At 37.5% G+C, this 22,875-nt stretch overlaps 1 protein-coding gene across 1 annotated transcript in view; it reads left to right on the top strand.

Moving 5' to 3' along the window:
• The first annotated feature begins 304 nt into the window (after positions 1-304).
• The window catches only part of LOC101738839 (uncharacterized), a 54,967-nt gene continuing 32,396 nt past the window's right edge, over positions 305-22,875 (top strand). The window contains exons 1-2 of the mRNA XM_062673096.1: positions 305-750; positions 9,360-9,452. Of these exons, the coding sequence (XP_062529080.1) occupies positions 9,395-9,452 (58 nt within the window). The 5' untranslated portion in view covers positions 305-750; positions 9,360-9,394. The remainder of the gene's footprint in view (positions 751-9,359; positions 9,453-22,875) is intronic.

Genomic DNA, 22,875 nt, shown 5'->3' with positions numbered 1-22,875 from the left:
CTTCTCAGTGGGTCGCGTTTCCGATCCGGTGGTAGATTCTGCGAAGCAGTGGTCTTGCTAGAGCTAGGTTAGTTTGGGCCCTGTAAACTCTCCTACTGGTTCGGTGAATCTAGAATAACCCGCGACGTTACTAGAATAGGTAAGAAAAAAAAAGATCTGTGGTGTCGTGGAACACCGGATAGGAACGTAGTTCCTTATTATAAAAATATCAATTTTAAGTTCTATTCGAAGTATAAAGACAATAATTATTCAGGTATACATTTTTTATTATGATTTTTTTATTGATAAAAAAAACTACTTCACAAAGTTATCAACTTTGTTTTATTCACAGTGATCTATAAAAGATATATAATAATAATATACAAAGAAACAGCTATTTATATGAATAATAATAATAACCCTCATCACGTAGACTATACATTAGACACTGCATAGCCATCATACTTAGACTATACATAAATAATAAAAATCTTACGTTACGGACGTTTTTTCTTGGTTAGGGTATCCCTCCGCATCGTCCCATAAGGAACTTCGTTCCAAAAACCATTAAATTTTAAAACAATCTCAAACAGCATGACCGATTGCTGTCATGCGTGCACGCACCTTTACCGATCATCGTATTTCCAGTCAGTCCAACAGCACCGTCAACGCGGACGGCCGCGATTTCACGAACGCCGCCAACAAATGTGTTTTTAGTGTCGCCATTTTGTTTTATCTGTCAAATATTTGAGGTTATATATTCCGTGTTAGGTACGTACGAAAGTTTTTTTTCATTTATTCTTTTGTATTTTATTTAGGTAGTATATAATAATGACGTCATTTTTCGTCATCATCTTAAGGAGTACACGAACTTTTCAAAACTAGAACTGTCGTGTTAGTCCAAGAAATTATTTTAGGAACTGCCTCATATTCTCTGTGCAATTTTTACTAGCAAACTTTTAAAGTAAAAGCTACTTTTGTTTTGTCGCTCGACATATTATCGAATACAACAATTCACGAATACCTATCACAGTTACTCGTATCTAAACAATCATTAGAGGGAAAGAGATAAAATTAGCAGTCCACAACATTAAAGGCATAATGGAGAAGAAAAAAAACCAGTTCATATTGCCAATTCGAATAAACAATTTGAAATCAGTTAACGTTGTCTCTGTTTTAAATTGCAACCGATACACATAAGATGAACGAAAGAGGTAAGAGAACTATGAAATTAAATAGGAAATTATAGTATTAACTCTATTTGAAAATCCATACTTAGCTAAAACTAAAAACTTGATCCCTAAAAATTAGATGTAGTTTTTAATTCTCAAATTTTGTATTACCCTACTGCATCGTTATGACCTCATCGTATCCAAAGCAGAGAGGTCATTAGAGACAGAAATAAGAACTACTTACAAGTAAGTGTAAGACTGGTTGCAGTTAAGTCAGACATATATAATATGTGTGTATATAGTTTCACTGAATTATTTATATCCATGTCGATCGTGGTCCTCCGTGACGCCGAAAACCTTTTTTTTTTTATTGCCTTTGTAGGCAGACGAGCATACGGCCCACCTGATGGTAAGTGGTCACCGTCGCTCATGGACGTCAGCAATGCCAGGGGCAGAGCCAAGCCGCTGCCTACCATAAAGTACTCTCCGCAAGCCTCGTTTGAAGAAGGACATGTCATAGCGCTCGGAAAACACCGTGGAGGGGAGTTCATTCCAAAGCCGGATGGTACGTGGCAAAAAAAAGATCTTTGGAAACGCAATGTCGATGAACGCAGCGGTTCCAGATAATATGGATGAACCCTGCTCCGATGGCGGGAGGTGCGATAATAAAAAGGAGGAAAGCATTAAAGCATTCGCAGATAATGTAATAAAATATAAAAGAAATATATTAAACTGTTACAGTACATTTTATTGCGGATACGACTCGCAAAACACGAGGAAAATACTCTGATCACATATCCCTTGAGACAGTAATTGGGTATGACAATAATTCTGTAATAGATTCGAAAAAAAAAATTGCTCTGAGAAGAATTGACAAAACAAATATGGCGGTCTTAAATCGTGGATCAATTAAAAATTACGGTCCAGAAAAAAATGAACTTTGCTTCTGACTATTATTACAAATAGAAGAAAAACTATGTTGCGTTCTTAAAATGAATATAGAACGGGTGTGTGATGTCATACGAGGATAAATGCATCAGCCTTTAAACTCTATAGTTGGTGGCTTTAGAAATTTGTATTTTTATGAATGAAATATTACTGGTGGTCCGGAGGCCTTTCCAGTTTCACCAGGACAGGTGGACGAGCAAGGGCTCAGCCAGAAGGGGTGAGATTTACTAACAGCTACCCGTGCGCCTCCAAAGGAGACCTAACAACTCAAGAGTAGCTGCTTCGCGAATGAATCTGCTAGCGAATCGGAATCGCGACCCGCTGAGAAGATACGATGAGAAACTAAGCGGGCTGATGTATAAGTTAGGTTGCACATTTACCGGGGACCCTAAGTCTGCTACTAGTGTTTTTTTTTATTGCTTAGATGGGTGGACGAACTCTCAGCCCACTTGGTGTTAAGTGGTTACTAGAGCCCATAGACATCTACAACGTAAATGCGCCACCCACCTTGAGATGTAAGTTCTAAGGTCTCAGTATAGTTACAACGGCTGCCCCACCCTTCAAGCCGAAACGCATTACTGCTTCACGGTAGAAATAGGCAGCGTGATGGTACCTACCCGTGCGGACTCACAAGAGGTCCTACCACCAGTAACAGAGCTAAAGACGTCTAATGCAAGGGTAATTGAATCTGATGGATCCGTTAGGACGTGTCCAGGGCGTTGACGGTGACTGGCTCCTGCGTGATCAGGGTCATAGAGATACTACAAACTATCCAACTTAACCTTTCAAGACGTCGTGGCCTAAAGGATAAGACGCTCGCTAATGTCGTATTGAGCTATTATCCCAGAGTTCGAATCCCCCATACCTCTGCCGTTTTTTTAGCTTGACAATGGAATAATGAGATCGCGTTACAAAAATCAAAACGTAAAATGTATAAATCTGCGTCTTTACCGTTAGATACAGCCTATGCCTCTTTGCAAACGAATAAAATATCACATTTTTTATCTATTGGGTTTTTGATAATCATAATTTGATGTAACGCAATTTGTAAGCCAAAATTAGCTGATGAAGTAAAAGAAACATCAAAAGAACAAATCTCTGGATTTAAAAAAACGAGGGTTTTGGCTGGATGCTGCACTACATACCTCGCTCTTCAGAATGACAGAAAAGAAAGTTTTAAGCGCCATGCCCGTGTATCTAACCTTCGATAGAAGTTAAATCGTAAGACGAAAAATAGCTTCAGAACCATCAAAATTACAAGACAAATTGGATCTTGGAAAAAGACGTATCAAAGTAAATCTACTAAGGATTGAAATTAAAATGTAATAAGAGAAAAAGAGTGTTATAAAAGAAAACAAATGCATTTTGAAAATGAACCTTATAAACGAACGTCAAATTAGTAATTAGAAGAAAAAAAAACACTACAGACACTCGATAAACAAGAAAAATAACAAGAACAATGTCATATTTCTCCAATAAACTTGTCCAATGAAGAAGATTGTTACGTGATAGCAGATTGTTACATGATAGCACAAGGCCGGCATGTAAATTAGATTTTTTAAATGACACAACTGAACCAACACACACAAAATTGCTCAATAAGTCAATACAACAACGCATACGTGTAATGTAAACCTAGGAGAAATAAGTCTTAGAGACACAACACTACAACAAATAGAAGATAAAGCCGGATCGAAGATTCAAAACCGCAAATCAATATTGAATGATGTAATAGAAACTTAAAACGCGATTATTAAAATTTAGGATTTCAAGAAAAGTAGCCTGATACATTTGTGTTTACCATTCAACAAAGTTCGCCTGGATCGAAAGATACTTTTATTAGTCCCCCATAGACACAGCCCACTGAGTTTCTCGCCGGATCTTCTAAGTGGGTCGCGTTTCCGATCCGGTGGTAGCGAAGCACTGCTCTTGCTAGGATCAGTGTTAGCAACACTCCGGTTTGAACCCCGTGAGCTCACCTACATGTTAAGGCGAAGCTGAAATAGCCTCTCAAGGCTATCAGCATAGGTAGGAAAAAATATTAGTCCTTCTCTTAGCTAGTTCATGACACTTCCAAGCTAATCGTATGAAATGGTCTTCTGACGGAACCTGCCTTTCTTTGCCTAAGACCACCTCTCTTTCTTTCCCTCTCATCATCTTTTCCGACTGGCCGACCCTTTAAAAATCCTTTATCACGTCCACAATTTTCAACTTTGACAAAAGCTCTTCTATATCTAAGTGGTATGAGATTAGTATTTCGCTCGTTGCGAAATGATTTTATTGTCTTATTACGGAAGCTGCTTCTCTTTGTCTAAGACCATCTCCCTTTTTTTCATCTAATCATCTTTCTCAACTGGCTGACTCTTTAAAAATCCTTTATCGCGCCCACAATTCTCGTGTTTGACAGAACCTCTTATATTTGTATCTAAGTAGCATTACATTACTGTTTCGGCTGCTGCTATAATTTGTTAGGCAACTGTTTATATTGAGCTCATGAAGTCAGCTGACAAAAAATGAACCGTTCAAATGTCACTACATCTATAGTCTATTATGGATGTACATCTGTGACTAAAGCAAAGTTCATTCACCTGGAACCAATTAGGACATACACAATGCTGCCGTATAATGAACTTGCATCTTTAATTTTTCAATTAACTCCGCGATAAACGGTGCACGAAAAAAAGAGACATCCGAAAAAACACAAATAGGATACATATTAAAAAGAGAAGCAATTGCGAAGATATTCTGATATTAGTTTTTTTACAAAAGATACTTTGACACGTATGTGATTAGAACGAAATAAATGAAATAGAAATGACACTAAAAAGATCATACAATTATCTAAGCAAGAAAAAGAAATCCATAGACAGTCTCCATAGACTAACCCTAACTAGCACGAAATTGATATTTTGTAAAGCTCGTAAACTCCTCGTAAAGCTCTCTCCCAAAACCAGACTGGTTTTTACTTAATTAATTTAACGAACATTTTATTTAATTCAATAAGTTTTACTTTTTAATTTAGTTTGAATTATTAAAACGGTTTGGATAGCTGTAAACTGTTTGTAATTTTGGAACATTCTTAATTATATTCGTTCATAATTATATTAGCGTTATGGACCCTGCCCTACCGCTGTTATATAGATATTTGAGAGCGCTGAATCATCGTTAGGCGAATCGACATATTGTCTCTTTGACCCAAATAGGAATTAAAATTGATTGAACTCTCAAAAGAGGAATATACGCGACATTATATGGAGCATATTTGGAAAAAGCGTATTAATATTATCTAGTTCTGAAGCAGAAGGGTATATGGTGTTTCCATACTGCGTCGACATGTCGCCTACCAACAAGGGATCCATAAGGTTGACCATAAAAAAAAACCATAAAAATTGCCACACTCTTTAAGCAATCATTCGTTTTACCAGAACCCTTTATTTGTATGAGCATTGGGAATTTTCAACGTATCAAATAAAACCGAAGACTGTACCGATAATGATGTTTTAATGTGTGCGAACTTTTTAAGATCCGAGATAAAACCCCCCTTTGAACTGACCGACTGGAAAGCTACCGCCCTCGATAGTATCATAATTCATTCTTATCATGACGATTTATGTGTTCAAGATTTGGATTACGGGTTCGCAAGTTCTAAAGCCTAAACGCGTGTAGTCAACGAAAGCACTGGCGGACTTGTGATGAGAGACTTGACACAGCAAAAGGAAGGAACTTTGTTACCAGTATGGGATGCATTACTGCTCTTTTTCTTTATGCTATCAGTAGCTTGTACTGACGAATTCCTGGTGCGTACCAGTCATCCGTTCTGAGCGAACATACACTACAATTGAGACTTGAACACATAGCTCAAGATATCTGTCGCCATTCCCATCGTGATATCAATGAGCTATAATATTCACATAATACTGGAGATATGCTTATCTCCCAAACCGGAGCAATAAAACCCACACTTAAATGCTTTAAAGAGTATTCGCGCGCAAGAATTCCAGAGTACAGGCAATGTGCTAGTAAAATAAGTGGTTCTTGATGATCTCTCTGTCTCTCTCTCTAATGATCTCTTTTGTATTTTAGACATCGACCACATTGACATAATAGAGGAAGCGCACACAAATAAATGGCAACTGGGATAGCCCATCTGCAGTCAAGCGGCTTAAGTAATACTGTATCCTATCAACTGCTTACTGAATTGTAAATTAAGGATCAGAAGGATATATAAAGCGAGGCCCTTTCTGCTGTCATATTCTGCTGGTCGTTTAAAAATTACAGAGTACTTAGCTTACTTTGTGTTCTACAGGAATCAATCTAAAGTCTTGTCTGAACTTGTTGCTAGGTCCCAAAGTATTCTTTTCCATCATGGCAACCTTAACCTTACCCTCCATCCATCTGACTCTACAATCCAAGACACCTGAACGTTATGACAGGTTCAATCCAAATATGAGTAGTAATGAGACCTTTACGTAAATGATGTTAGACCTTTATTTAGACCTGTCTTGGTCGTCTATCAGCGGCTATTCATCCAGTAGCTTAGACCAAAATACAACCAAGTATTTTATTACAACTCATAAAAATTAACCATCAATTACATTCAATTCAATTTCCTCTACCCGATGGTTTGCTTTGATTTCTAAATAGCGTTTCGCTTTATTGCTTTATAAGAATCGAATTATGGCCGATAAAACTGGCACTGGCCCTATAAATGAACTAATGTCGTGGGGTAAACTAGGTAGGTCGATAACCCTCTAAGGAAAGGGTCCTTTTTCTGTCCCTACATAATCGTTGGCATCCAATGGAACTATTCCAGCTACGCCCGGAGGGGAAGATGGGCTGAACCTGAGAATTTTTTCTAACACTATCCCTAGCAAGAGCCGTGCTTCGCAGAATGTACCACCGGATCGGAAACGCGACCCACTGAGAAGATCCGGCGAGAAACTGAGTGGGCTGTGTCTGTGGGCTATTTTACTCGTCGAGCCCTTCGTCGCAAGCGACGGGTTCGACGAGAACGATGACCGGTGCTTGAGGTACCTAAAAGCACCGTTAGTGGATCGGAAGGATCCGAAATGACGTGTTATATAGCCTATAGCCTTCCTCAATAAATAGGTTATCTAACACTGAAAGAATTTTAAAATCAGACCAGTGTTTCTGAGATTAGCGCGTTCAAACAAACAAACTCTTCAGCTTTATAATATTAGTACAGAATCTGGCAAAAAAATAAAAAATCCTAAACATCAAACCTGCAAACGTAACTAAAGTCGCGGGTATTAGCGAAACTAGTCCGCATGAGCGTTCCACTAAGAATACCGTTTTGGTTAAATTGTTTACACATCGTCGATCGCGCACCAGACCGTTGAGGATTCAATTCCCGGACGAGAACTAACTAATTAATCAAAATAATGACCATAATGATTAGCCACGGATGGCGCACCCAAGAAATTGTCTATATATCCACATCTAATGATGATTATAGTGGAAAGCTTGGGAAGAGAATTATTTTATCTGATATGTATTTCTCACCTATGGTTTTTTGTATGTATCTGTATGTACTTGTTTTGGCAATGTAATTATAACCTAGTGCTCATTTTACTCATGTCTACTATAATTCTTTTAATTATCGCCATGTATTAACTTTATCACAGCTGCACACTTCTTGAATCTTTTACTTCATCAAAGAAGGTTAACTGAAATAGAGGTTTTAGGTTTAAGAAAACTATTAAAGAACATATATGCAATAAAGCTTAGTTACTACAAAGTCAATGATTATCTAGAAGATTGCACAAAGTGGGAATGAGTTGCTCGCTCCGGGCATTTCAATATTGTAATAATTGTTACGTTATAATACTCATTGTAAAAATGAATATTTAAAAAAAATCTAATATTAAAAAAAAAAGACATGTCCGCTGAGTTTTTTGCCAGTTCTTCTCAGGACGGAGGCTAATTCTTGTGAATTGGCGGTAGTTCTTTTTGACGTTCAACAAGTATGTATTTTCATTTATGTTGAATAAAAAAAAAAGAATGTCTGCATGGGGTTAAGTTCGCCTTTGTACAATATTTTTGTGCAATAAAGAATTTTCATTCATTCATTCATTCACTTATTCATTCAAGAAAACGAAGGCAGTGTCTGCAGTAATGTCTATTTGGATTAGAAATCAAATGTAGACCGTACTTCTATGGCTGATTTTGTACAAGAAAATCTCGGGATCAAAAAATTATTCTACTACTATACTATCTTCTATCATGGCAGCTGTAGTAAGAAAACACAGGTGATAAATTTAAAAATCAGTTAGCCAAATGTGACGTTTTGCGTTCTGATTGGAATATTTTTGTCATATCGTAAAAATAATAGTTTTAGGCTGCGGTTTGAATCTGCTCCTGGCATTGCTAATGTCCATGAGCGATGGTAACCACTCACCGTTGGCCGTATGCTTATCTGCCTACAAGGGCAATAATAATCTGTATATTAATACGTGAAGCAAAAACTTTGTATCCCTTTTTACGAAAATTGCGCGGACGGAGGATTATGAAATGTTACACATTTATAGAGAACTAGCGACCCGCCCTCGCTTCGCTTCGGAAACATTAAAACACACATGAAACCAAAAAAAAAATTAAAAAAAATTAAAAAAATGTAGCCTATGTTCATCAGGGACAATGTCGGCTTCTAATGGAAAAATAATTTTTCAAATCGGTCCAGTAGTTTCGGAGCCTATTCGAAACAAACAAACAAACAAATCTTTCCTCTTTATAAGATTAGTATAGATATAGAGAAGAAGTGCACAATGCTAATATTTTTTTTAAATAATGCATAAAAGATACATTAAATCAATAAAGAAAACATTACACACACTACATACCATGTATTTGACGCACACACGCATGCATACTATTTATTGTCAAACTTTTGTTCTTGACGTATGTTGTCAAATTGAGATTAAATATTGTTTGTCTTTGTTAATATTTTATAAAGTGTAGTCTTGGCGAAATTTGTGATTATAGAAGTATAAAATACAATCATAATAGTGTACAAACTTACAATTCCAATTAATTATAGTCGAATTTCGACGACTGCGGGACCTTTAGTAATTATAACAATGGAATTATTATTACATTTAATTTGTTCATTCCTAACATAAATACATTTTATACCGCTATTGCTTATATGTTGCTTCTTTACTGTCATTCAATTGCTTATCAATTGTATTAATGAGATCCGTTCACGTAGGAAATTAATGAATTTTAAATGTATTGTTTCAGATATTAAAGTATCTAATTCCTATAACCCTGACAAGATGACGGTGCTTCTGCTACTTCTATGTTTCACTTTCCTTCAGACGGCAACGGCAAAAGGTGAGTAACTTAGACATTAAACGAATTTGTAAAGAGAACGCACACTCAAATTAGTGGTAGTTCAATTCAAATTCAAATTCAAAATCATTTATTTCAACTTAGATATTGTCAGCATAAAACACTTGTTGAATGTCAAAATATAAATATAAATGCTAACTCTACCACCGGTTCCAAAAAGAGCCACAGTCCTGAGAAGAACCGGCGAAACAAACTCAGTGGTTTTTTTTTTGTTTTTTCTCAAAACTTTTTTTTTATATAAGTAAAAATATTAACAATAAACGAAAAAACAAGTCAAAAAATACATTTAAAAAAAAATAACAATGATAAATGAAAATCAAAAGGCCAGGAGCGTGTAATGTTAGCCCTATACGGGTAGCGACGCCATGCTTGGCTCTGCTTGAAGCACTCATAGATTCCAATTTCAGAGGTGGGGCAACAACAACCTGGACCTCATGTCTCAAAGTCGGTGTCAGCATTCACGTACTGATGTTCATACGTGGCTTCTCACATGGCCGTGAACTTGTTCAATGACCCCGACCCATGAATAGCACGACTTAATTAGATACATACTAATAATAAAAACTTTTAACAAATTTGAGAACCGACTTGAACATCTTAATCATAATTCAAATTCAAAATAGTGAAGCGTTCCACATTTTTTTATTTGTGTAATTACTGGTGGTAGGACCTCTTGTGAGTCCGCACGGTTAGGTACCACCACCCTGCCTATTTCTGCCGTGAAGCAGTAACGCGTTTCGGCTTGAAGGGTGGGGCAGCCGCTGTAACTATACTCGAGACCTTAGAACTTATATCTCAAGGTGGGTGGCGCATTTACGTTGTGGATGTCTATGGGCTCCAGTAACCACTTAACACCAGGTGGGCTGCGAGCTCGTCCACTCATCTAAGCAATAAAAAAAAAGAATTCAGAAACGAACACAAAGAAATCGAAAACCACAGCAAAATAAGACACAGTTAATAAAAATTACCGTAGCATCACTTCCAGCGCAAATTTTATTATTACGCGGAACTAACAATCAAATTTCATGGTATCGATTTAGAACTGTAAAATAAAATCGCGGACCCACTGATCTAGATATTTCGCAGTGTTTTTGATAAAGATGCGATTGCTATACGAACTTTTACTTTTTTTGCAAAATTTGGACCGATTGCAGGGGTTTATACCAGAGGATCCCTTCGACAAAATCTACCTACTTATTTATTACTGCTTCACGGCAGAAATAGGCAGGGTGGTGGTATCCACCCGCGCGGACTCACAAGAGTTCCTACCATCAGTCTAGTTAATCGATTGATTTGCAGTAACCTAAAATTACGTTGTATTCCGTTACACATATAAATATTTTGGCTAAGCTAACAGAACCGTTACAAAGGATAGATCTCTACCAGAATGAAACTAGAACAGCCAATTGTCTTGAATGTCAAGATCTAGTTTGGGTTAATGTCAACATACTAATGCTAATATCCCGCGACTTCGTCCGCGTGGAATAGTTCACAAATAATGCTTTAATTTAGAACAAATTTGGTTAGCCTAAAAAACTTTTTTTTTTTATTGCCCTTGTAGGCAGACGAGCATACGGCCCATCTGATGGTGAGTGGTTACCATCGCTCATGGACTTCAGCAATGCCAGGGGCAGAGCCAAGCCGCTGCCTACCGCTTAATACTCTCCACAAGCCTCGTTTGAAGAAGGACATGTCATTAGCGCTCGGGAAACACCGTGGAGGGGAGCTCATTCCATAGCCGGATGGTACGTGGCAAAAAAGACCTCTGGAAACGCACTGTGGATGACCGCACTGGCTCCAGGTAGTATGGATGAACTCTACTCCGGTGGCGGGCGGTGCGATGGTAAAAACGAGATGCTAAACGTTATAGTGAGCCAAGATACAGACATATGGCTGACACGGACTTTCTTTTAGATCTTTTAAAGGGGAACAATTTCGTCATACATTATTTTAGCGAAACTTGAACCGTTTCTGCAGCGCACGCAGCGGAAGCTCTCAAAAGGTAAAAATAAACCCGATTTTGAAACATTCTTTATTGTTGCTCCGCTTGTATTAGTCTTAGCGTGATTTTATATAGCCTATAGCCTTCCTCGATAAGTGAGCTATCTAACACTGATATAATTTTTCAAATCGGACCAGTAATTCCTGAGATTAGCGCGTTCAACGCGTTCTGTAATTGACAATTCAGTAAAGCACTTCAAATTTGAGGTCTGTTGGCGAATACCTGCACTCGTAAATGTGAGCCATCCGTTAACTAATTAATTAATTTGTGTCAATAATGAGGGCCAAGCAATCGACGTTTATGAGTGGCGTCGTGATTTCGCTTCGGACAGTTTTATGGCGTCCATGACTGGGCTGAAGCAATACGGGGGACCCCGTTCCTTAATATAGGCGACATATATCTATACTAATATTATAAAGAGGAAAGATTTGTTTGTTTTTTTGTTTCGAATAGGCTCCGAAACTACTGGACCGATTTGAAAAAATATTTTTCCATTAGAAGCCGACATTGTCCCTGATGAACATAGGCTACTTTTTTTAATTTTTTTTTTTTAGCGAAACGATCCCAAAAAAATAATCGTAAACATATATAATTATTTGTCGTGTTGAAAAAATGTACAACGGTATCGCTATTATCTTATACCTTTAAACGAGCAATTCTTGTATATTAATATAAACTAGAGGTCCCGCAGTAGTCGAAATTCGACTATAATTAATTGGAATTGTAAGTTTGTACACTATTATGATTGTATTTTATACTCCTATAATCACAAATTTCGGCAAGAGTACACTATAAAAAATATTAACAAAGACAAACCATATTCTATTCTCAATTTGACAACAGACGTCAAGAACAAAAGTTTGACAATAAATAAAATAGTATGCACGCGTGTGTGCGTCAAATACATGATATGTAGTGTGTGTAATGTTTTCTTTAGAGATTTAATGTATATTTTATGCATTATTAAAAAAAAAATTAGCATTATGCACTTCTTCTCTATATTCTCTATAAGTGTGGAAAATTTCATACTTCTCCGTCCGCGCAATTTTCGTAAAAAGGGATACAAAGTTTTTGCTTCACGTATTAATATATATAGATATATAATCTGAATCTCTGAAACGGCTCCAACGATTTTCATAAAATTTAGTATACAGGGGATTTCGGGGGGCGATAAATCGATCTAGCTACGATTTATTTTCAGAAAATGTTGTTTTATTCGTGTTTTCAATAATCAACTCCTCCCGACATCTATTGGCGAATAATAATACTATTTTTCTTAATTGAGGGCAACTAACAGCTTTAAAGACACAACAAGATGGCGTTATCAAAAAAAGAAACCGAGCAAAGCTCGGTCATCATCTATCAGTTATTATTGGGAATTTAATTTTTAACTAGTGGTCGCCCTGTAGTCGAAATTCGACCATAACTAATTTAAATTATAAGTTTGAGCATTATTATGGTTCTATTGTCAAAGACTATATTTCTTTACTCACAGATTTTGCCAAGACTACGCCACAGACAAATAATTTTAAAGACAAACAATATTAATCTATTCTCAATTTGACCACAAAAATTAAACAAAAGAATACATATGCGTGTGTGTGTCAAATACATGGTAGTATGTGTAATGTTTATTATTATTATTATTGATTTAACGTATTTTTATTCATAATTAAAAAAAAACCTATTCTGCATTCCTTCTCCCCTATATAAGTGTGAGAAATTTCATACTCCGTCCACGCAATTTTCGCAAAAAGTGATACAAAGTTTTATATGGAATAGATATGGTTAGACATATTATGCTGTCGCGACACTTTTTGTAAATAATAATGTGTTCTACAAAGTCGTAGTACATTCTTTTACTCTATCATCAATCGTTTTCGCAGGGCACGCGGTGTAAAGAATATTTTACGTAATTTTTTACACCTTGGATTACGTTATCGGAGTTTTAGTAAGGATCCCTATTTTTTTTTCAAAAAGATTATATGAGTCGACTATTATCAAAGCCGGCAATCTGACTTTTGGACAATGATTGGTAAATCAGAAAAACTAATTATTGACTTTGTATTCCATTGGCAGTCACAAAACTCTTCGGAACGACATCTTAGATAAATAACAGGTTAACTATTAACCTTTATTTAATGCAGGTTTTGAACCGTATTCTTTGAAGGAGACGATTATATTCAAATAAATCTGTATTGACATATCAATAAAAAACTTTTGTCCAAATGCACAGATTGCCACCTTTGATAATAGACGACTCATATATAGCCTATCTCACCCGAGAATAGTGTAGCTTCCAAACAGTGAAAGAATTTTTCAAATCGGTTCAATAGTTTCAAACCCTATTCAATACAAAAAAACAAACAAATGTTTCCTCTTTATAATCTTCTTATATATAAAATTCTCATGTCACAATGTTAGTTACCATACTCCTCTGAAACGGTTTGACCGATTTTTATGAAATTTTATATGCATGTTCAGTAGGTCTGAGAATCGGCTACTATCCATTTTTCATACCCCTAAGTGATAAGGGTTGTCCACCCCTAACATTAATTTTTATTCTTGGACATTTTTTTTTTGTTATAATGAGGCATTACCTAGGTATGTGGTTGAATGAGGTTTTGTTATTTTTATATTCCCTCATCGTTCACAGCGCTACATGCCTCTTTCACTCATTTACCACATTCTTACACACTTACAATAAGTTACTTTACTTTCTACACTAGAAATTCCCTGGAAATCTATATATTTTTTTATTGCCCTTGTAGGCAAACGAGCATACAGCCCACCTGATGGTGAGTGGTTACCGTCGCCCATGGACTTCAGCAATGCCAGGGGCAGAGCCAAGCCGCTGCCTACCGCTTAATACTCTCCACAAGCCTCGTTTGAAGACGGACATGTCATAGCGCTCGGGAAACACCGTGGAGGGGAGCTCATTCCATAGCCGGATGGTACGTGGCAAAAAAGATCTCTGGAAACGCACTGTGGATGACCGCAGTGGCTCCAGGTAGTATGGATGATCTCTACTCCGGCGGCGGGCGGTGCGATAGTAAAAACGAGATGCCGGTATCATCTCGAACAATTCCTCAGAGCACTCCCCATGGAACATACGGTACAGAATACAGAGGGAACCGAAGTTCCTCCGCAGACCCAGAGGTTCCAAATATGGCAAAACAACGTTTGCCGGGTCAGCTAGTATTAGTATAGGTCACTGATTCTCAACCTTTTATTTGTTGCGGCACATATTTAACGATTTTAAAATTTGGCGGCACACATTAAACGATTTTAAAATTTGGCGGCACACAAAGAAAAAGATTTAAACTATTTACTTTCTAAAACGCTGCATAAAACGTTTATAAAAAACCATTAAATATACGAAATAAACTAATATGTGCTTTAATAATATTTAAACGTTTAAAAAGGGATTAATTACAAGCTAATAATAAAAAAAAAATTATTTGATATAATTTAATAATATTAACATCATTATATATTGGCAAAATTTGGCGGCACACTTTTGAAATTTCGCGGCACATAAAAGTGCCGCGGAACAGTGGTTGAGAATCACTGGTATAGGTAATTAAATTATTATTAGCAGCTCGTCCTGTGTCTATATTACGTAACGGTATCTTTGAAAATAATTTTAATCAACTTCAAAAAGGTTCGATAAAGTTAAAATTTTGCACACGTAACTAGGTCCGATGGCGAAACAATAATATTATTACTATGACCTACATTTCCAATGTATTAACTAACTGATTTTTTATTTTCTTCTTTATAATAATTCGGCTTATCATTAAATTGTATTTTAGCTTAAAATAAATAGCAGTTTAAAAAAATTTCAACGGTAGGCAGCGGCTTGGCGCTGCCCCTGGCATTGCTGAAGTCCATGGGCGACGGTCACCACTCACCATTAGGTGGGCCGTATGCTCATCTGCCTACAAGGGCAATAAAAAAAAATGCTTTTCAGGATATTATCAAAATAACACTTCTACTCATATCTGTTCATAAAATATTCATAACTATTGATACCATGCACCCCACGCTTTTTTTACAATATAATCATTTTTTCTTACACTATTTTTAATACAAATTTATTTTATATTTTTTGGTTGGACTTTCTATAAAAGCGTATTTTTTAAGTTTTTTTAAACTTTTAATTATTTTTCATTTTTTGTATTATTTCAATTTTTGGAGTTTACTCCTTTAGAATCGATTTACATATATAGGCCCGGGGTATGAAAATTATGGGGACCAAAATCGTACTAGCATGTCACACGAAATGCGTTATGCGCCTGATTGGCTCCTGATTGCGTGATGCGTGCGCGCGCCAATCAGGAGCCAACGCGCGGCCGCGTTATCGCAGGTGACGCCGGGCTGCTGCGCCGGCAGTCCGCCACAAAGCCTCGTACTGATCGCGCGTTTCTCTCATTATTGTATTTTCATATATTTGTTAGTCGTTTGTTTTGTGTCTCGTTAATTTGTTAATAATCTGTAGTGTATCGTGTTGTCGTAATATAGAACTATTTCTCGCATTGTTTCGTTTAATTTTTTATATCCAGTAAACTCCAGTCGTGCGTCGGAGCGGACACACACACTTTTTTCAATTTTTTTTTTTCAATTTTTCAAAAATTACCTCTGAATTAGTCAGAATCTTATCCGAAAAATAGGTGATCGACGCGCCTGGTAGTTTCCCTTCTTGGTCTTGACGCAGACACTCCGGGTCTCAGGAAAAACAAGAAATCTCTAATCCTGATTATCCTAGTTAGGATAACGGATCAAACTGTTTAAAATATTGAATTGTCATCGGTCCTTAATAAGAATGCCAAATTTTGAGTTAATCCGACGTTTTGAAGGGGGTCAAAATCGTGTTAGGATAAATAGGCACCTGCGGGATTCGAATACCGGCACGAGCGCATCGCTTGATATGAATGCACCGGGCGTCTTATCTTTTAGGCCACGACGACTTCAAACTTAACCCTTTACGAGCCTAATGCCGGCCACTCACATGCGCGCGAACATTTGTACATTGTAATGTTTGCGCGCATGTGAAGGGCCGTCAGACATTCATTCGCAAACTTAGCGGCTGTGCAAATAGGTTCGGTACTCAATTTGCGAACCGGTTTGCGCTTCCTCTTACACTTGTTTACGAATGTCTCACGAATTTCTCCTCCTTTTTAATTCGTCAATAGAACATTGAAGAGAAAAAGAGTTTTGAATTCTTTCCCAGACATCATTAACAGCCATGCCTTTTTAATGGGATTTCTTTTGATGAAGATACGCTACACAGTAGACGTCACGATCTATGAAAATAGCGAAACGTCCAGTCCGTTGCCTTCGCAATCCTGGGCGCAACTGATCACACGAATGTGTGGGAGACTACGCGAAGGATCGCGGTTCGCGCGCTTTGATGTCTGTTAAAAAACCGACCCAGCTTGGAAAACCACGAATGCAGCTAAAACTTTGCATAATCATTTGCAAATGTCGTTGCGTACACTTGCGGGTTTGCGTATTCGTGCGAATGTGAGTGACCGGTATAAGACTAATGTAATATAATATATGTCGAATAGGTATGGACGCTATACCTCAAGGGGTTAAGCATAATATTGTAACAGGAATATCTTATGAATATTATTCTAGTACCAAATTCACATCTTCCAAATGTAAACACGTCTTTACATTGTGAAAATATAACGTGTGGGTAAGAAGGTCTTACGTGGGCGGCATCGTTCAAGCGACTATCGATCTAAGCTACTCAAAAAGTGACCGTTAACGAAGTTCACTATCTTGTAAAGCGTATCTCGAATGAACTTCGGCTCTACTTAGAGGACTTTGATCTTTACGCGCAAGACTTTGAGGGGCTTTTTCATTGTCTGCATCGATTCCTTTTTCGGAAGTCCGCTCGAAATCGGCCGAGTGTGGGCCGCCGTATTGCCATTGTATTAATAATGATTCATTCAAACTATAATGATATATATTATTATTTTTTGTTCGGTAAGGCAATGCCCTTGAAATTGGAGTGAATTACGGTGGTGAAGCAATAAACAGGATCCGTGTCCAATGATTATGAGGACGTACATCCTTACTTATTCTCTGGTAGCCTAGGAGGCTATTTCAACTACGCTGTGACTGGTAGTTGAGCTCACAAGGCTCAACCTTAGAAACTGTTCTAATACTAGCCCTAGCAAGAGCAGCGCTTTGCTGAATCTACCACCGGATCGAAATCGCGACTCTCTGAGAAGATCCGGCCAGCGGCGGAAACTCAGCGGGTGACGTAACCGATTAGTCATCTAGCAAATTTTTCGCTCCACAGATGAGTAGACGAGCCCTTGGACTACTCGAACGTGACCATCGCCACCAATGATGCTATGACGTAAAACTATCATCCGTAAACCGAATTTAGAGACAGACAATTATTATTACTAGAGGTCCCGCAGTAGTCGAAATTCGACTATATTTAATTGGAATTGTAAGTTTGTACACTATTATGATTGTATTTTATACTTCTATAATCACAAATTTCGCCAAGACTACACTATAAAAAAATATTAATAAAGACATTTAATCTATTCTCAATTTGACCGCAGATGTCAAGAACAAAAGTTTGACAATAAATAGTATGCATATTGCATGCGTGTGTGCGTCAAATACATGGTATGTAGTGTGTGTAATATTTTCTTTATTGATTTAATATCTTTTATGCATTATTTAAAAAAAATTTAGCATTGTGCACTTCTCCTCTATATTCTCTATAAGTGTGGAAAACATACTCCTCCGTCCGCGCAATTTTCGTTAAAAGGGATACAAAGTTTTTGCTTCACGTATTAATATATAGATTATTTTTCTCTTCAGCTAGTGTCGTAAGCTGACCCAAATGAAATCCACACAAGGACTTACAAGCGTACAAAAATAGTGTTAGCCGTGTTGACAACTCATGAATATTCATTGGCGACCGACACAGTTTGTCGTCTGTGGAAGCCGGACCGGTGACGGGAGGTCGATTCTGCAAAATACGTCCGCGCGAGCGCATTTTTTTCCTACCTTTTTTTTCCTACCTTTTTTTTTCCTACTTTTTTTTATTGCTTAGATGAGTGGACGAGCTCACAGCCCACCTGGTGTTAAGTGGTTACTAGAGCCCATAGACATCCACAACGTAAATACGCCACCCACCTTGAGATATAAGTTCTAAGGTCTCAAGTATAGTTACAACGGCTACCCGAACCTTCAAACCGAAACGCATTGCTGATTCACGGCAGAAATAGGCGGGATAGTGGTACCTACCCGCGCGGACTCACAAGAGGTCCTACCGCCAATTCAGTTTCTTATATATACGCTATGTTTTTTTATAATGAATTTATGGATTTATTTATAACTTTTTTTTATTCCTCAAATATTGGTTTGTCTCTAGCATCAGTCCAGACATTAGTGACCAGGGTTTTGCATGAGAGCTGTCATCGCTAAAGTAAAGACGAAAGCACACGATCGAAAGCCTTATGGCAGCTTTGCGAGGGATACTTAAAAAGCTCTATTATATTCTAAAAATAATCCTCATACATAATTTATACGATAGATAATATAAACATTGAAAGCACGATTGAAGTTCGTGTGTTTAATACTGACGGATGTGTGGGAGCTTCATTTGCATTCGAAGTTCTTTTTCTGGATTGCCATGTGGGAGGCGGGGGGGGTTCTTATTCGTAGACTAAGTTTCCTGAGAAATGAGCTTTCCGTTTCGCGCTTGGCATTTCCGGTTCCCGCGAACCAATTCAGACAGCTTTTTTAATTTAAAAAGCTCCGTGACTTAATTTACCGAATGGAATTCGCGTTTGTTGAACTCGACGTGTCGTATTCGGAAAGCGCGGCGTGAGATGAATCAGTAAGTGCTTATTTTAAGTTGATTATTAGAAGAAACAAAAAATTGTGCAAAAGCTTCGATGCTTTTCGTAAATAATGCCGTATAAGTATTTTTATTTATTTATTATTTGTGGTCATAGGTTAACAAAGATTAATAAGTTAATATTAATAAATGTATCAATATGTCCTGCTGGTAAAGCGTACAAATATTAGGCCTAAGTATAATCTACATAAAAATAAAAAAACTCTATTCTACTGTATCATCTAAATTATCTAAAGTTATCGTCTAAATATTCTGACATACTATAGTAAGCCTTATCTAATAAAAATACTTGCAATTTTTGCTAAAAATCTTGTAAATCTACTGTCATCATAAAATTGCTGTAACATGTCATAGTGTATTTATTATAAGAGATTGCTGTACACGCCTGTGACATTTCTGCCGTGAATCAGCAATGCGTTTCGGTTTGAAGGGTGGGGCAGCCGTCTTGGGGGCCCCCCATCTAAGCAATAAATAAATAATAATAAATTATCCTATTAATACAAAAAAAACCATTTATTTGACAAAGATATTGAACTCAATCTGGAATCCAATTCTGTCGCTTAGAACAGAAAGTGTTCTGATCAATAGAATGCTGCGGTCACCCATTCATTTAACATAATTCAGCCAACAATTTTAAGTGCATCCGTTTGCGGACTAGCGTAAAAAAATAATTAAAAAAACATCAGACCAGTTCACGCTCGGACGCTAAATGACTGCAAAATGCTTAGAATACTATATTTGTAAAGAATTATACTTATATATATTATTATTAATATGGAGTGAAATGAAATGCAATGAAATGAAATGTAATAAAGATGATTAATTGGAGACATTAGTCAACTGGGATGAAATTAAATGAGATGAGATGATATGGAATGAAATATAATCTCAGTAAAATGGTGGTCATTTAGGGAGATTTTTTCAGTGGATTTTTTGGAGGATCCCGATATATTTGTGCACTTTCACAGATATTAAACAGTTAATAAACCACCGTTATTACACATTTAAACCCGAAGAAACACTAAATAGACAAAATAAAACAAATCACACAACCTCACTCCTCGCGTTCCCGCCAAAAAGTCCGTTGTATTCGGTAGTGAGCACATATGTAAAGATTGTACAAGTTGAGTTAAAAATAAAGCAATACAGAAACAAGTGAACCATTGCAATCTGTGTATTTAATTCCTAGCTCTCAGAAGCAAAGTCTACACTGGCTATTCGTTTGCTTGCCTAATATCTACATGGCTTTACGTGGGTAACTTCGCCCGTGTGAGCTACGCTTTATATCGCGTGGGGGGAGATCCGTCCTCTTTAGTGGGTGGGAAAGGTTAGCTAAATTCGCTACCAAGATTCGAATTATTCACGACTAGCGACCCGCCCTCGTTTCGCTTCGGAATCATTACATTTTATTATTGACTAGCGACCCGCCCTCGCTTCGCTTCGGAAACATTAAAACACACATGAAACCAGAAAAATGAAATTAAAAAAATTAAAAAAAAAGTAGCCTATGTTCATCAGGGACAATGTCGGCTTCTAATGGAAAAAGAATTTTTCAAATCGGTCCAGTAGTTTCGGAGCCTATTCGAAACAAACAAACAAATCTTTCCTCTTTCTAATATTAGTATAGAAGTATAGATATAGATAGCTGAGTCCCGCGATGTTACCCGCGGTTATACCGGTCACTCACATTCGCAAGAATACGCAAACTCACAAGTGTAGGACGACATTTGCAAATGATTATGCAATGTTTTAGCTGCATTCGTGGTTTTCCAAGCTGTGTCGGTTTTTTAATGGACATCAAAGCGCACGAACCGCGATCCTTCGCGTAGTCTCCAACACATTCGTGTGACCAGTTGCGCCCACGATTGCGAAGGTAATGGACGTTTCGCCATTTTCATAATTCGTGACGTCTACTGTGTAGCGTACCTTCATCATGGATTGGAACAACACCAAGGTGATGGAGTTCATTGAACTCCTGCAAAATGAATCGACCATATGGAACCCTCAAAAGAAATCCCATAACAACAGAATGGCCGTTAATGACGCCTGGGACAAAATTAAAAACTCTTTTTCTCTTTAATGTTCTATTGACGATTTAAAAAATAAGAGAAATTCGTGAGACATTCGTAAACAAGTGTAGGAGGAAGCGCAAACGGGTTCGCAAATTGAGTACCGAACCCATTTGCACAGCCGCTAAGTTTGCGAATGAATGTCTGACGGCCCTTCACATGCGCGCGAACATTCGTACAATGTACAAATGTTGCGCGCATGTGAGTGGCCGGCATTACTGTCGTACCGCGGGTGACGCCGCGGGGCGAAGCTAGTCTGAAACAAATAGCCTAAGTTACTCCTTATATCATCAGCTACCTATCAGTGAAAGTCTCGTCAGAATCGTTACAGCCATTCCAGAGATTAGCCCGTGCAAACAGACAGAAAAAAATTGTAAAAAAATATATTTTGGTGTATGTACCGTAAACGGTAAGCAGCGACTTGGCTCTGCCCCTGGCATTGCTGAAGTCCATGGGCGACGGTAACAATTCACCATCAAGTGGGCCGTATGCTCGTCTGCCTACAAGGGCAATAAAAAAAATTAAAAAAAAATATATTCATATCGACGCTTGAAAGGCAAACGTGACTAAGCGACAACAACTGCTTTGTACATAAATGATAGGCAATAACCATTTTCGATGTGCAAAAAAATGTATTTCTAGGTCTATTAAAATCATTTCAATCCTACAGCTACTAGCTAGATTCTACTACAGCTAGATTCGTTAAAATAAATTTTGTTTTCAGGTATTTCAACTTTAAATTAGTCTACTGTAAAGTTCACGCATTGTCGCTTAGTCACGTTTGCCTTTCAAGCGTCGATATGCATGTAGTAAAAAGCGGTTATTTCAATATTACAAATATTATAAACAGACACTCCAATTTTATTTATATGTATAGATTTACACGAGAATGGCTTTAATAGCTTGGCCGTAAATAGCATCACATACAGTATTATTTCCGTTGTTATCATTTATGATTAATATGGTTTTTGTTTATTGCTTAGATGGGTGGACGAGCTCACAGCCCACCTGGTGTTAAGTGGTTACTGGAGCCCATAGACATCTGCAATGTAAATGCGCCACCCACCTTGAGATATAAGTTCTAAGGTCTCAGTATAGTTACAACGGCTGCCCCACTCTCCAAACCGAAAGGCATTACTGCTTCACGGCGATGGTACCTACCCGTGCGGACTCCCAAGAGGTCCTACCACCAGATTCCAGAATTTTCCGAAGCCAAAATGGCCCCTCGAAGCTAATAATCGATAGGCGGACAAAAAACAATATAAATATTTGTCTTGTCACGCGTAGTCCGATCTCCGCTCAGATAATATACGGGGCTATTGTTCTTGAATTGTTCGTAACAAAAGTGAAAATTCTCCTTTATTCTGTCACCGCGTTAAACTTCTCGGAATTCACCGTTCTCCCTCCAATATGCATATACTAACATCAGCCCCA

The sequence above is a fragment of the Bombyx mori genome, chromosome 2, assembly GCF_030269925.1.
Source record: "Bombyx mori chromosome 2, ASM3026992v2".
In the NCBI taxonomy this organism is placed as follows: Eukaryota; Metazoa; Arthropoda; class Insecta; order Lepidoptera; family Bombycidae; genus Bombyx; species Bombyx mori.
Note: the sequence above shows the minus strand (reverse complement) of the source record. Positions and strands in the feature narration are given on the sequence as shown.